The sequence below is a fragment of the Oreochromis aureus genome, linkage group 6 (assembly GCF_013358895.1).
Source record: "Oreochromis aureus strain Israel breed Guangdong linkage group 6, ZZ_aureus, whole genome shotgun sequence".
NCBI classification, from domain to species: Eukaryota; Metazoa; Chordata; class Actinopteri; order Cichliformes; family Cichlidae; genus Oreochromis; species Oreochromis aureus.
The window spans coordinates 10,419,565-10,433,753 of record NC_052947.1 but is presented as its reverse complement, the minus strand read 5'-3'; the positions used below and the strand labels follow the sequence as shown (position 1 = coordinate 10,433,753).

Genomic DNA, 14,189 nt, shown 5'->3' with positions numbered 1-14,189 from the left:
TTCAGATCAGGGAGGCCGTTTCTCCCAATCACGCCCCTCCAGGTCTCGCTGTTGTTACCCACGTGAGCATTGAAGTCTCCCAGCAGGACAACAGAGTCTGCAGATGGGGCACCTTCCAGCACCCCCCCCCCCAGGGACTCTAAGAAGGCTGGGTACTCTGAACTGCCACTCGGCGCATAAGCGCAGATGACAGTCAGGACCCTGACCCTAAGGCGCAGGGAACAAACCCTCTCATCCACCGGGAAAAAACGTAAGCCAACGTACCGGCAGCAAGCCGAGGGGATATTAGAATACCCACCCCAGCCCGCCGCCTCTCACCAGGGGCAACTCCAGACTGAGACAGAGTCCAGCCCCTCTCCAAGAGACTGGTTCCAGAGCCCAAGCCATGCGTAGAGGTGAGCCCGACTATATCTAGCCGGTACCTCTCAACCTCACGCACTAACTCAGGCTCCTTCCCCACCAGAGAGGTGACATTCCATGTCCCTATTGCCAGTCTTGGCAGCCGGGGATCAGTCCGCCAGGGCCTCCGCTCCTGGCCGCCGCCCAGCACACAATGCACCCGACCCCTATGGCGCCTCCTGCGGGTGGTGGGCCTGCGGGAGGATGGGCCCATGTCTCCTCTTCGGGCTGTGCCCGAGGGAACAGTTTACCCTGCGCGGGATAGGGTTACCGGGGCCCCGCCCTGGAGCCAGGCCCGGGGAGGGTGCCCGAGGGCGAGCGTTAGTCATTTCCTGTTTTATTTTTATAGTCTCTTGTCTTTTGTGCTTTGTATTTAGTTCTACTTGTTTGGCTAATCTGGAGTGATTTCACTCACTTGTGTCTCGTTCTCCCCAGATATCTTCACTGTCGCCCTAATTATCCTTCTATGTGTGTATTTGTGGTCTCTGTCCCTGCTTAAGTTGTTGCAATGCATAATTTCTTACTAGAGGTTTGTTCTTTCTAAAAAGGAGGAAGTGATTTAATGCTGTTAAAGCTGCAAAGAGTTTATCTTTAGATGCAGTGATGTTGACAACTGTCAGTTCTGTTTTCAGCCTTTCCTGTGAGCACATTCAGCTTTTAAAGATTCAAACAAACAACTTTCAGACTAGGAGCTAAAATCTACAGCAATCATGATCTTGGAAGAAGCTGGATTTTTTGGGGTGGGTTTGATTCTGTGTCTCTCAGGTAGGGATGACTCTTTCTACTCCTTATGATGACTAAAGACTATAAAAATGTTTCAATTGTAGAAAAACTTATAAAAGTTATTAAAGGATGTTAGAAAACATGAGATTCACTGTTAGGCAACAGGAGTTCTGCTTTGATGAGCTCCTGAAGTGCATAAAAGGACAATAATATAATCACTGAATGACTGGAACAGAGTAGAAACAGGTGTAAACAATAATCTGCACACGTTTGTAATGAATGTTTTGTTAATCCACTGAGGGAAAACTGAACAGCAAACAAACAGGACTCATCACACTTGAACTCTTAATAGCCATGAACATATAAAGAGATCAGAAATGGCTTTTTTCAGCTCACAGAATGAATATATTGTCATTAGAACATCATTAATGGAACAGTCCACTCTCAGCCCAGATGGAGCTTTACACAGTAAAACCAACAGAAAACAGCTGTTAAAATCAGTTTAAAGCCCCTGACACACAACACAAGAACTACAAATTCCCATGAAACAGTGCTTGGTACTGCTGTCTTTGAAATATCATGATCCTTTACATTGATACAAAGAGCGGCTGCAGCTTACACCAGAGTAAGGTCTACATCATTACAGCTGTTCATGCTCACTAAGCATCAGTCTGGAGATTCTTTGGCACCACAGACGTGTTTCCATCATAAACCAGATACAGAAAACAGTTTTAACACCTCTGCAGCTTTCTGCTCACAAAAAAAAAAAAAACTTGAACTTGTGATTAAGGACAACAGCATGCTGTAGAGACAACACAAAGTACTAAAATACACTTTGTGGTGTAAATAATATTGCAAATGATTGCATGTAATTTCTCATGTCAAAAGACACAGCATACCCATACATGAAGAGGAAGACACATGTACAGGAAGTTAAGTTTCACTGTGTAAAATTAAACTGAATATGAAACTGTCACTCTGTCGTCATTTTAATTCTTTGATAAAGAGAAGTTAACCCAGCAAGGTGAGGTGGTTAGTTTGTCTTTCTAATGTTTAAGTTGTTTTACATTTACTCTTAACTTTAAATGTAAGCTAACAGCAACAATCACAGGTCATCTGTTCGCTAATGAAAGTTTGTGTTAAAGGTGTTAATGGAGGAGAAACCAGGATCTGTGCTCTCAAAGGTTCATCGGTGAATCTGCACTGCTCACATCAACATCTGACTTCAAGCAGGAAATGGTTCACTGTACACTTGAATGGATCAATGAGTGAGCTTTCTGTGGATGGACAACGTGTAACGTACAACATGTCTGAAGAGAAAAACCCAACTTTAACCATCAATGATCTAAGAGAGAGTGATGCAAACACTTACTGCTGTATGAAGACTACAGACAGTCCAGGAAACTGTTCAGTCAGTAATATTACTCTTCAAGTTGTTACAGGTACAGTGACTTTTACTGATTAATTACTTTCCAAATGACATCATTATATAAATTGTTATCCATCATCCTCTCAGAGCTGCAGGTAAAGGTGATTCCTGCCACAGAGGGACAGACAGTAACACTGATGTGCAGCAGCAGCTGTCCTCTGACTGAAAAGCCTGCAGCCTACATCTGGTACAAGAACAGAGAGTTTCTCTATGAGGACTGGTCTCCCTGGTACCAAGAGCTGCTCAGCAGTGAGGAAGCAGTCACATACTCCTGTGCTGTCAAAGGCTACGAGGATCTCAGAGCCCCTGAAGTCTCTGTGGGTGAGTCATGATGTTTATTGTGCTACACAACAAACACAATGGGTCATAAAGGACAGGACTTCCGGTGGTGCTATTGAGTGGAAGACATGGTGAAAAAGTGACTCTTCCAAAAACAAACTAAAACCAGTTATTTATCTCTACAAAAGTAACATAAACTTACACCCCCTGGTGTCCAAAACTATTAGATGGACACCAGGGGGAAGAATGGAACAAAGCGCAGTGCTACAAATGGAGTAACAACTCAACAGCAAAGCTAGCAGAGGAGCAAAACGTGATTCTAATGGAGCTATACAAGCTCACCTTAATTTCTGAAGTACGTTCTCTGACAAACATTAATGAACAGACATTCTATTTCTCTGCTTTGATTTTTTTTGCCAATCTGGCCTTTACCCCGTCTGTTCCATCAGAATATCCACTGGATAATAATACTGTATGAATAATAAAGTAAATAAATAAAACACAAACAGTAGTAAGAGACACCTACAGAGAGTCTACAGTGCTCCTCTTTGCAATGCAAATGTCTGGCACTACAAAACATTCAGACCATAATTTTTTTTGCTACAACTGCTGAACAGGACAGATTATAAAAAAATACAAAACTGCATCCTTCTCTATTCTGGCGACTGAGGATACTCCCCGTATTTGACAGGTGTTTCTGATGCACAAAACTCAGACCAAACTTATTTTGTTGCCTGGTCTAAGACTTTTCATGCAGTGGTAGATGAGCGTTCTCAGTGAATTCAAGCACTTTTTAAAGAGTGTTCTCATTTAGAAGCTTTTTATGTCTGTCTGAGCTGCTCCTCTTTTGATTTTTAGCATGTTAATGGTAAATTCTGTGTCTCCTCTGTTCATTAAGCAACTGGCTCTGTGCATTCTTAAAAATCTTTGTTTCTTGGAGGCCGTTAACTGAAGATCTTATTTGCAGACTTTTAGGAATAATTCGAGGAGGGGGCCTAAAGGTACATCTTCCAGTCACTAAGATCATAGCACTAAGATCTTCCAATCAGATGCTCCTAGCACAACCTAGGTCTCGACTGAAGTCAAGAGGTGACCGGGCCTTTAAAACCGTAGCACCTAGACTCTGGAATAACCTCCCTGTTCATATTCGTACCGCTGAGTCTATCCAGTCTTTTAAATCACGTCTTAAAACCCTATCTTTTTACTTTGGCTTTTGATTCTAACTAGTTGGCTGTTATCTGGCTTGTTGTGTTGTCACCTATTGTTTCCTGCCATGTTTTCTTATTGTTTTGTTTTAATTGTCTCATGCTTTTACTGACTGTGAAGCACTATGGTCAACTTTGTTGTTTTTAATATGTGCTATATAAATAAATTTTGATTTGATTTGATCCTTCACCATCTTGCAATGCTGTGATTGCAGCCATTCCCCAACTCTCTGAATGGTACTCATGGCCATTGAGCAGTGGTCATGACATCTTGCATATTAATGACCATGACTCTGATGTTGCAGACCATTGTTAGTCAGTGGTGTCAGTCATTATACTAATGCACTGTTTATAATGCTGGGGAAACCTGCAATTGGCTAAGATTGAGGAAGAGTGAAACATTTCTCCCACTGAAAATGCTACATCCAGAGAAACTGAATATTTGGGATTTGCTTACCTGGATGATTGAGTATGCATCAGGATGATACATAAGGACTTTAGTTAAAGAAAAGGGTCATACAGTGAATCTTTTCAATCAATATCTTTTCTTTGTTTCAGGTTCCATCACAGAGACCTGCTTCAGTGTGACCTATGCTAAAGGGAGAATGTGTTCTTACAGACAGACATCAGTAGATGAGCCGTGCTCCATCACATATCCCAGAGGTGAAGTTTCCACAGATAAGGAAACATATTCCACCCAACTTCGAATATATTTGTTAAATACATTTAAAAAAGAAGCTTACACATGACCTTTGTTAACATATCTATTACCACATCTACAAATATATATTTCATTGCTTTTCTATTTTTTTCTTACTGAAAACAAAACTAAAATGTACACATCATCTCATTTCTCAGATATTCATGTTGAAACATCTTCTGATACATCAGATATTGTCAGACTGACCTGTAACACCAGCTGTGCACTGACTGAGCCTGAAACTCAGTACATGTGGTACCACAACAGAAGCAGAAACTACAGGAATCAAAATATTTCAATTAATCGCTCTGCAAAAGACAAGTTCTCATGTGCTGTGAAAGACCACGAGTACCTTCAGTCTCCAGAAGTCTGTGAGTAATACACAACTCATTTTTTTCATTTAACTATAAATAAAAGTGTCAGCATACAGACCAATCAAACAACTTGAAATCTTCCATCTATATTTCAGGTGTTCAGGATAAAAACTGCTGGAGAGTGAATTATGTCAGCAGGAGAATCTGTGCTCTGGAAGGATCTTCAGTCAACATCACAAGTGAATACTCACATCCTGATTACATGAAGCCAGAGTTTAAATGTTGGAGTAAAAAATGGAGAAAAGATGAAGTGGAAGTTGAAGAAAGAAAAAGAAAGAAACCACAAATTTTATTAAAAACATAATAAGAGTGTTGTTATATTTCATAGTGGCTAATGGAAAATCTCTTTTTAAACTCTTTAAAGAGGTTCACATAATGAGGACTGCAGAGGAAAAAAAGGGGTCTGTCACATTGACCTGTAACACCAGCTGTAACCTGACTTACCCTCAAACTGCCTACATTTGGTACAGAAATAGAGAAAGCTATAGTGAGAATCAACATTTTATTGCTGAATATCGGCCTAATTTGTGGAACTGGGGACCAAATGTCTTTTGTGCAGTTAAAAGCAACGAGTATCTTCTGTCTGCAGAAGTCTGTGAGTAATACTGAACTCTGTTTATTTTGTCAGTTATTATAATCACAAAGGTCATTCAGACAACTTTAAATCTTCCATCTATATTTCAGGTGTTCATTATGAAGTAAACTGCTCAGCTGTGAATTATGTCAGCAGGAGAATCTGTGCTCTGGAAGGATCTTCAGTGAACATCACAAGTGAATACTCACATCCTGATAACATGAAGCCAAAGTTTAAATGTTGGAGTAAAAAATGGAGAAAAGATAAAGTGGAAGTTGAAGAGCTGATTGAGTCTGCAGGTCGTGTGGAGTATCAGGACAACATGAAGAACCAACACATCCTGACCATCAACAACCTGAAGAAGAATGACTCAGGAGGATACACATTCAGATTCAACAAAGATCATGAAGGATGGACACAGTCTGATCTGCCTGGAGTCTTTTTGATTGTTACAGGTAAATCTAAACTCCTCACTCAGCAGACTTTACTCATTAATGTCTGAACAGGAGCAGAGGTGGAAGAAATATTCAGATGCCGAGAATATAGTATCAGCACTTAGTAACACCTTGAAAGTATTTACATGTTTTCAAGAAATTAATTTAAATAAATAAAAAACACTGTCAGAGTTGGTCCTATATGTGCTTAGCTAATTTTGACAAGTGTTTGTGCAGATTGTTTGGTATTTCAAACTGGAGTGCCGTGAATCATATTAATCATTTGTAGTTTTGCTGTCCATGTTTTTTCTGAATATTTAAATTGTTAAATTAGAGTATTTTTATAACAGTGGTTTTAATACCAGACACACCAAACATAAGAAGTCAGATAAATATTGAAGAGTAAAATTTATAATAATTTGTGATAGTAGAATATAAAGTTACACAAAAAGTTCCTTGAATGTGTACTTAAATACACTGCTTTAATAAATAATTACTTTTCACCATTGAACAAAAGGATTAAAGGCTGATTTTGTTTTCAAGCCTCATTTAAAACTCAAGCTCACTGTGTAATCCTGAAAGGTTTTTTAACCAATGTTCCCCTTTCAGAGCTGAGAGTGAAGATGAGTCCTTCTGCAGTGGTGACAGAGGGTCAGAGAGTCACACTGACCTGCAGTACCAGCTGTCCTCTGACTGACAACACAAACTACATTTGGTACTTGAACAGTCGACCTCTGACCCCGAGAGAAAACCAGAACAAACATCTGATCCTAGACCCAGTCAGCAGGGAGGATGCAGGAAGCTACTCCTGTGCTGTGAAAACCAACAAAGATATCAGCTCTGCTCCAAAGACTCTCACTGTCCAAAGTATCACAGGAACATGGACACCAGCAGCTGCAGGAGTTTCTGCAGCTCTGCTGCTTTTAATACTTCTCACTGTCTTCTGGTGTGTTAGGTAAACATAGGTTTTCTTTTAGATTGATCCTGTTATTTTTAATGCCATGTTTCTTGACTTATTCATTTATTTTTATGACTCAGAAAAAAGAGGACTTCCAGTCAGCCTCCAAGAAGGGAAACTTCAGACAACAAACAGCAGGTACAAAACAGGATTCAAACAAGAACGACTCTACGTGTGCGCGCGTGTGTGTGTGTGTGTGCGCGTGTGCGTGTCTGTGAGGAATGAATGAATTAATGTGTCAGTTTTTTTACCAGTGTGATCAGAAATGGTGCGCAGCATCTGAAGACAGGAAGAATTTTAAGCTTATAGCTTATACCCTTTTAGAATAATGCAAGTGTCTTAAAATTGTTTGCAGCCAACAGTCAAAAGTCAAAAAGTAAAAGTCCTCTAGAAAATCTGTATTCTTACTGACACTTGTCAGGGAAATGCAAAGACTTTCGAGGCTCTTGGAAAACTAAATCTTAGTACTATTAAAGGAAAAGTTCAGGAATGGGGATGCTATTTCATACCTGCTGATGTCTAATGGAGAACAAAAACAGGTTGGTTTTGTTGATAATACAATACAATCTCTTGAGAAGGGTTCTGCAAAATCCCCTCCTCTCCGACATCTGCGTTGGCGTGGAGTGGACCGAACAAACCTCCGACTGGTGGATCTGGTTGCTACTGCCTCGGAAGTTCCCGACCCAATTCTTCTCAGGTTGGGTTTAATTAATGCCAGATCTATGGCAAATAAGACCTTCATTTTGAAGGAATTTTTCTCTTCCCGTGCGCTGGATTTTCTTTGTTTGACTGAAACTTGGATTCCATCTGGTGAGTTAAGTGCCTTTTCTGAATTATTGCGAGCTGGCTGTGCCTTTTTTAGTGTTCCGAGAGTTTCTGGCCGCGGAGGAGGGCTAGCTGTCGTTTTTAAGGCACATCTTGACTTTATGGAGCTATCCCCATCGACACGCCACACCAGTTTTGAACTCTGTTTGTGCGAACTGGGCCACTCGTCTTCGCTGTTGTGTGCGATTGTTTATCGGCCCCCGAAATATAATAAGCAGTTTTTATCCGAGTTCTCAGAGTTTCTTGCTGGCTGTGCATCACGGTATGACCAGATCATTCTGCTTGGTGATTTTAATATACACGTCTGCTGCCCGAGGAAACCCCTGGCCAAGGACTTTCTGGACTTAGTGAACTCTTTTAATTTTGTTCCGTCTGTTAAATGTGCGACTCAAGAATGTGGTCACACACTGGACTTGGTTTTATCACATGGTTTATCTGTCTGTAACATACTCGTCGAGGATGCGGTGTTCTCTGACCATATGCCTATTTTATGTGACATTTTTCTTTTTAATCCTGTTGTTAAACGGGCTGTACCTGCTCGATGTTATTGTGCTTTCGGCTCAGATACTGCCGAGTGGTTTTCCATATTGTTTGACGAACTTATTTCTTATCCTCCTGAATTGTCCACCTCAGATGGATTATTTTCTTAATTGGATTCTTCTTGTAAATCTGTCTTCGACGTTGTTGCTCCTTTAAGATTCAGACAATGCAAGCCCAAGGCTAGTCCTTGGCAAACTGATTTTACCAGAGCCGCTAGAAAAGAATGTAGAAGATGTGAAAGACGGTGGAAAAAGGATAGGCTGTATGTCTCCCTGGAAGCTCTTAAGACTAGCTGGAAAGTCTATCAGAGAGCAGTAAAGGCTGCCAAGCACTCCTTTTTCTCAACTTATTGCTGCCAGCTCGCATAATCCTCGTGTTCTATATAAGGCTATAAATTCTGTACTTAATACAGAAGGCTATGTTCTTTTGCACTCTTCTGAGGTTATGTGCAATAAGTTTTTCTTAATTATTTTGTGGACAAGGTTGCTAGTTTGAGACCTCCGACTCTATCTATTGCTGACCCAGCCATGCATGGTTCTTGCTCAAGTTTGTTCTCTGCTTTTCTACTAATAGTTTTACCTGATTTAGAGAAACTTGTGTTGAATGCTAAATCATGTGGCTCCCCAAATGACGTTGTTCCTCCTCCCCGTTTTCTCAAAAGGTACTTCCTATTGGACCACACATTCTGAACATTATTAATACTAGTCTTTTGTCTGGTCAAGTACCTAAGGAGTTTAAGCATGCAGTCATACACCCTTTACTTAAGAAACTAGGCTTAGATAGTTCAGTCATGTCAAATTTTAGACCCATCTCTAAGCTTCCCTTTCTTAGTAAGATTCTGGAAAGGATTGTTTACACTCAGTTGATGGACTATTTGAATGACTCAATTGTCGGAAATCTTTCAGTCTGGCTTTAAGCCATTTCACAGTATGGAGACAGCCCACGTAAAAGTTATGAATGACATTCTGATAGCGACAGACCGTGGTAAATAGGCAGTGCTGGTCTTGTTGGACATGACCGCTGCCTTCGACACAGCATTGCTGATAAGTCTCTGTTAGACTGTTGGAACTGCACCTACTACACAGAACACAGACCAAGAACACCTGTTCAAACAACCAAATTAATTTTATTAATTTATTTTTAAAAATCAAAAAACTGAAGTGAGTCCGAGGTCTCCTTTAGTAGAAAGCTTCAGTGATTAAATGGATCCAGTTTAAAGTGTCAGAGCTCTAATGTGCAAAATTAAAAATATACAGCAGCACTGAGAGCGCACTTAGTGATTAAATAATTTACTGGAATTAAAATGTGTATTTCACCTCTCTGTGTGCTAAATCACCAGATTAACAATTCACTGAAGCATTAATCTCTAAATCTCACCAAACAACTGTTGCATTTTACTGGTATATTTGTTGTGTTCCTTATAGGTTTTTAATCATCATTTAATAACTTCTCTGGAGCAGGAGACACTAATGGGATCGTTTTATGTGGAAGATAAGTCATATGATCTGTGAAAGCCCCTTTCATGTGAATGTGCAGGAGAAACACTTGGTTAAGTTAGCGAGCTAACGCTTCACCCAACTGCCAGTGTTAGGTTGAATCCAGATAACAGAAAGATACCCGTGTAACCCAGTTCCTAAAATCATCTCAAACAAAAGAGACGAAAAAGTAAAACATTTTATGTTCATTGTTCCTGTTCTTATTGTCCTTGTTTAATGAAAGTGAAACGAGATCAAAATATTTGTTTAAACATGGAAGGGACGCAGATTATATATGATATGCTCTGGTCAAACAAGGGTTAAGTTTCTCCGAGGGTTGATGAGCTCTGATGAGAGCCTATTGTTTTACTCCACTCCTCGCATGTCAGCCAATCGGTGAAGCTCTAGGCAGCTCTTGTCCCTCCTTAGTGCCAGCTCCCAAGTTTGCAGTCTCTTGCTTCTACAGCCGAACAGAGCAGGCGGACTAAAACTTTGTTATCGGTAAGCTGGAGAAATTAACCTCTAACGAGTTAAAATTACCATCTAAACTGATATTGTTCACAAAGTATGGTTTTGCACTTGTTGTCGTAGAGGGCAGAGCGAAACCGGAAGGTTTACTGAGCTGTGGCTTCACGTAAACGCTGAGCATCCACTCCACGGCGGTAAGCTAAATGTGGCTAATCAGACACGTGATGTGCGGAGTGTGGGTACAGTTGTTGGGTGTCTCTGAAACGCACTGTTGTTATGTTAGTTATATCGTTAACCAAGTCATTAACATGTGAAAAGCTGTAAATGGTTAAAGCAGCTGAAAATAAGTTTATAAGAGATAATTGTAAGCAGACTTTATGCTGCTTCCTGTTTAATTTTGATGTCAATCAGTTGTTTTACAATACTCAGTATTGAATACTTGGAGGTAATTTTTAGTGTATTTCCACTTGTACTAGTAGGCCTATGGTACAAGCAGGATTAAGCACGTCTATTTTAATACTCCTATTCGTGGACTGAGTCCTTGTGTTTACCTGTTATTGAACCTGATTGTTTGCACTTTGTTCAATTTCTGATAAGTATTTGCATATTATTCCATTTCTTGAAAGGGGAAATATACTTATTTATTTGTTATTAGATATACATGTACAGTGAGTTTATTTTGATGGATGTAATTAATGTTTACAATGAAAGTGAATTATATGGTAACTATAATTCCTGAATGTTTGAAACCTTGTAGATAATCTTTAATATTACTGCAGGTTACAGCTGTGAATTTTGGATATTCATACTTTGAACTTTGAACCTTGATATTTTAATGTTGTACATCATGATTGAACTGATGATGATTGAATTGATGATAGCTGATCTGAATAGTAGTTACTGCACTGTGACACTACTTTAGTTTAATTTGTGAGAGTTATTCTTAAAGTGGACGTGACATATATTTGGCCATTGTTTATAGGTCAGGTTTTTTATATGGGACGAATCCAAAGACCAGGTCAGCGATTCCAGAACCCAGAGTGTTCCAGTGTTCACTGGATGGCGAGCCAACCCAAGATCCTAGGAGATGATATACACACGCACACTCATTTGCACATTGATGGACTATAATCCTCTACTGTACAAGTAGTACGGTAGGACAGACAATCACACACACACACTTCTCATCGGACGAACTCTAATGCAATACACCCGTTTGTCATGGGCCCCACCGGTACCATTTGGACTTAAAAAGACTAATTCTTTTACTTGTGCACAATTTTATTTTATTCTATTTTTTGCTACTTTGGGGAAATTTTATACTTGAAGTTCTGTTAAACCTGTTGTAATACTGTGTGGTTACAAAATTCTTTTACAAGACTTAACATCACTAAAATACTTTTAAGCCACACAACTGTGTTTTGTCTGGTTTCTGTGTCATTCATGTACCAGAGCTCTAAGAGTCGTTCTTCATCTTCTGATACTAGCCCAAATTACTCATTACCTTGGTAATTATCCATTGGTACTGTACTTCAATCCACGTAAGTGCTACACCCGGGTTATGTTGAATTTTATTCATGGTGCAGGGCCTGGATCATGTTTCTGTGGAGCTACATGATTTGTCACTGATTTTTATTTGACCAACCTGTTTATCACATTTGATAGAAACTTTACATCCACAGTTCTTACAACACAATAGATTCATGTCAGTCTCATATGTTGGCTTTGTAATTGACTGGATATTAAACAGTCATGATATAACTGATGGTAAACATCAGCTCTCTCTGAATTCAAGGACATGAAACCTGGGAAAACCTGTTATTTAAATAGGTTCTTTAAAATGTTTGTTAATGAGCCAATAAACAAACTTTTATCAGCTCAGACCTACAAACAGATATTTTATAATGTTCTGATAGAACAATGAAATGTTTAATGCAGTTTAATATGAATTTATAATACCTGTCTCATCTCCTCAGATGAACCCTGACCTCAAATATGAAAACATCTCAGCTCAGTCAGCAGAGCAGGATGATCATCACTACAGCAGACTGCACTTCAGTGACAACCACACAGCTGACCTCTACTCCACCATCGAGCCACTGCCTGCTCACTAAAGAAGTGTTTGTTACCATGGTGATTTAAAGGGACCGTTTCCCCTTAAGGTTTTTGTGTCTAAAATAACTTTAGTATCATAGCAGAGACACCAAAGCTGCTACATCAGTCAGTGTTTGTACTCTCTGTACTGGATCATAAAAAACAGAAAGGAATAACAGAAATATAGAAATGCCTGAGCTTTTCCATTCAAACATATCTGATAATGAAATGCATGTGTTACAAATGTCAGAAATGAAAACATCAAAGCTATCATGTCTGCAGGAACTTATTTTATTTATTTTTTTAATTTTTTGGAATGAAAATGTAATGAAATGTGATCATATCACATGTTTAACTCCTTTATAAAAGTGAAAAAATATAATAATAAAGCCAGAGAATGTTGATAAGTAATAGAAAACAAAAAATTCAAAGGTAAAATCAGTATGAAGTGGAAAAATGTCCTGCAATACATCAATTCTTCACTAGAGGGCTCATCTGCGAGGAAAAAGAAAAGATAAATGAGGAAGTGATGGTGTTAAAGCTGAATGCAGTTTATCTGCAGACACACACAGGTCAGTCATTCCTGTTAGATGTTGATTTTTGACATTCAATCATGTTTTTGATATTTTCTAATCTCTAATGATTTTTATGAAATATGTACTACCAGTGATCAGCCATTTATCACAATAATGTTAATCAACATACAACCACCTTTCTTGTTAAGAGTAAAAAATCTATAACAGCCATGATGATGGCAGAAGCTGGAGTCTTGTTTTGGGTTTTCATTCTGTGTTTCTTGTTTCTCCTCCTCATGATGACCGTCATGATGTTTGTGGTTTCAATGTAAATGCAAAAGTTATGAAATTATGTTAGAAAACAGGAATTTCTAATCCTTAACAGTAATGTTTGTTATTCAAATGTTGTGGTAAAGGTGTTCTGGAAAAAAAAAACCTGAATCTGTGCCTTGAAAGGTTTATCAGTGGATCTGCCCCTAAATAAAGTGATCCTATTATGTACAGCATCATGGAAGCAGAGAGGAACGTCACTCTAACAGTCTAACATAGAGCAGTGAACATTTTTACTGCTGCAGAGAAACTGCTGACAAATCACAAAACTGTCAGCAAAGCAGATTTTATCTTTGTGTTGCAGGTACAATGGTTTTACCAACAAACAAAATAATTACTTTAATAATCAGTGTATTCATGTAATTTATTTATATTTCTCTGAGCTGCAGGTAAAGGGGATTCCTGCCAAAGTGATTAATCCCTGACCCTGTGTTTTCTGACTGACCTTCTGACCTTTGTGTGGTATGAGAAAAAAAAGAAAACTACACAGTTGTTTACGTGTATTTTTGCCAGAGACTAGAGGATCTCCTTTTTTCTCATACAGATCCATCTGGGTCTCCCACAACATGTCCACCAGGACCGGCCCTCTTGAGACAGCTGGGTACTCAGTCTGCACACAGTGTAATGGAAATACCTTTAAAGAGAAACACACCTTGAAGATGGCCAAATCAAAATAAATGAACAACACTGTTTCTAAAAATATTTAAGACACCAGTTATTTTTATGTATGTTTTTATCTACATTTTTTAAGGAGCTATAACTCCATATCAAATTCTGCATATATAACAATCAACATGGGTGCGTATGAAAAAGGTGAGGTTGCTTTGGCCTAGCTGAAGTCTGTGATCAGCTGTGATCCAATGGAAA

The 14,189-nt window shown here is 39.2% G+C and overlaps 1 protein-coding gene across 3 annotated transcripts; it reads left to right on the top strand.

The window, feature by feature from the left end:
* Nucleotides 1-1,030: 1,030 nt before the first annotated feature.
* LOC120440805 (B-cell receptor CD22-like) lies at nucleotides 1,031-13,243 on the top strand. Of its 3 annotated transcripts, XM_039614093.1 has the most exons (11): nucleotides 1,031-1,164; nucleotides 2,268-2,564; nucleotides 2,639-2,872; nucleotides 4,594-4,698; nucleotides 4,927-5,106; nucleotides 5,205-5,288; nucleotides 5,474-5,704; nucleotides 5,794-6,138; nucleotides 6,727-7,072; nucleotides 7,156-7,213; nucleotides 12,360-13,243. In XM_039614093.1, the coding sequence occupies exons 1-11, from the start codon at nucleotides 1,110-1,112 to the stop codon at nucleotides 12,495-12,497; spliced, it is 2,073 nt and encodes a 690-aa protein (XP_039470027.1). In that variant the 5' UTR covers nucleotides 1,031-1,109; the 3' UTR covers nucleotides 12,498-13,243. The 3 variants fall into 3 exon arrangements, 1 of the variants encoding a protein (XP_039470027.1); XR_005613529.1 differs by lacking the exons at nucleotides 1,031-1,164; nucleotides 2,268-2,564; nucleotides 2,639-2,872; ... (5 more) ...; nucleotides 6,727-7,072; nucleotides 7,156-7,213 and adding exons at nucleotides 10,077-10,416; nucleotides 10,507-10,577 and having other exon boundaries at nucleotides 12,360-12,496; XR_005613530.1 differs by lacking the exons at nucleotides 1,031-1,164; nucleotides 2,268-2,564; nucleotides 2,639-2,872; ... (6 more) ...; nucleotides 7,156-7,213; nucleotides 12,360-13,243 and adding exons at nucleotides 10,079-10,416; nucleotides 10,507-10,577; nucleotides 11,366-11,483.
* Nucleotides 13,244-14,189: the final 946 nt, after the last annotated feature.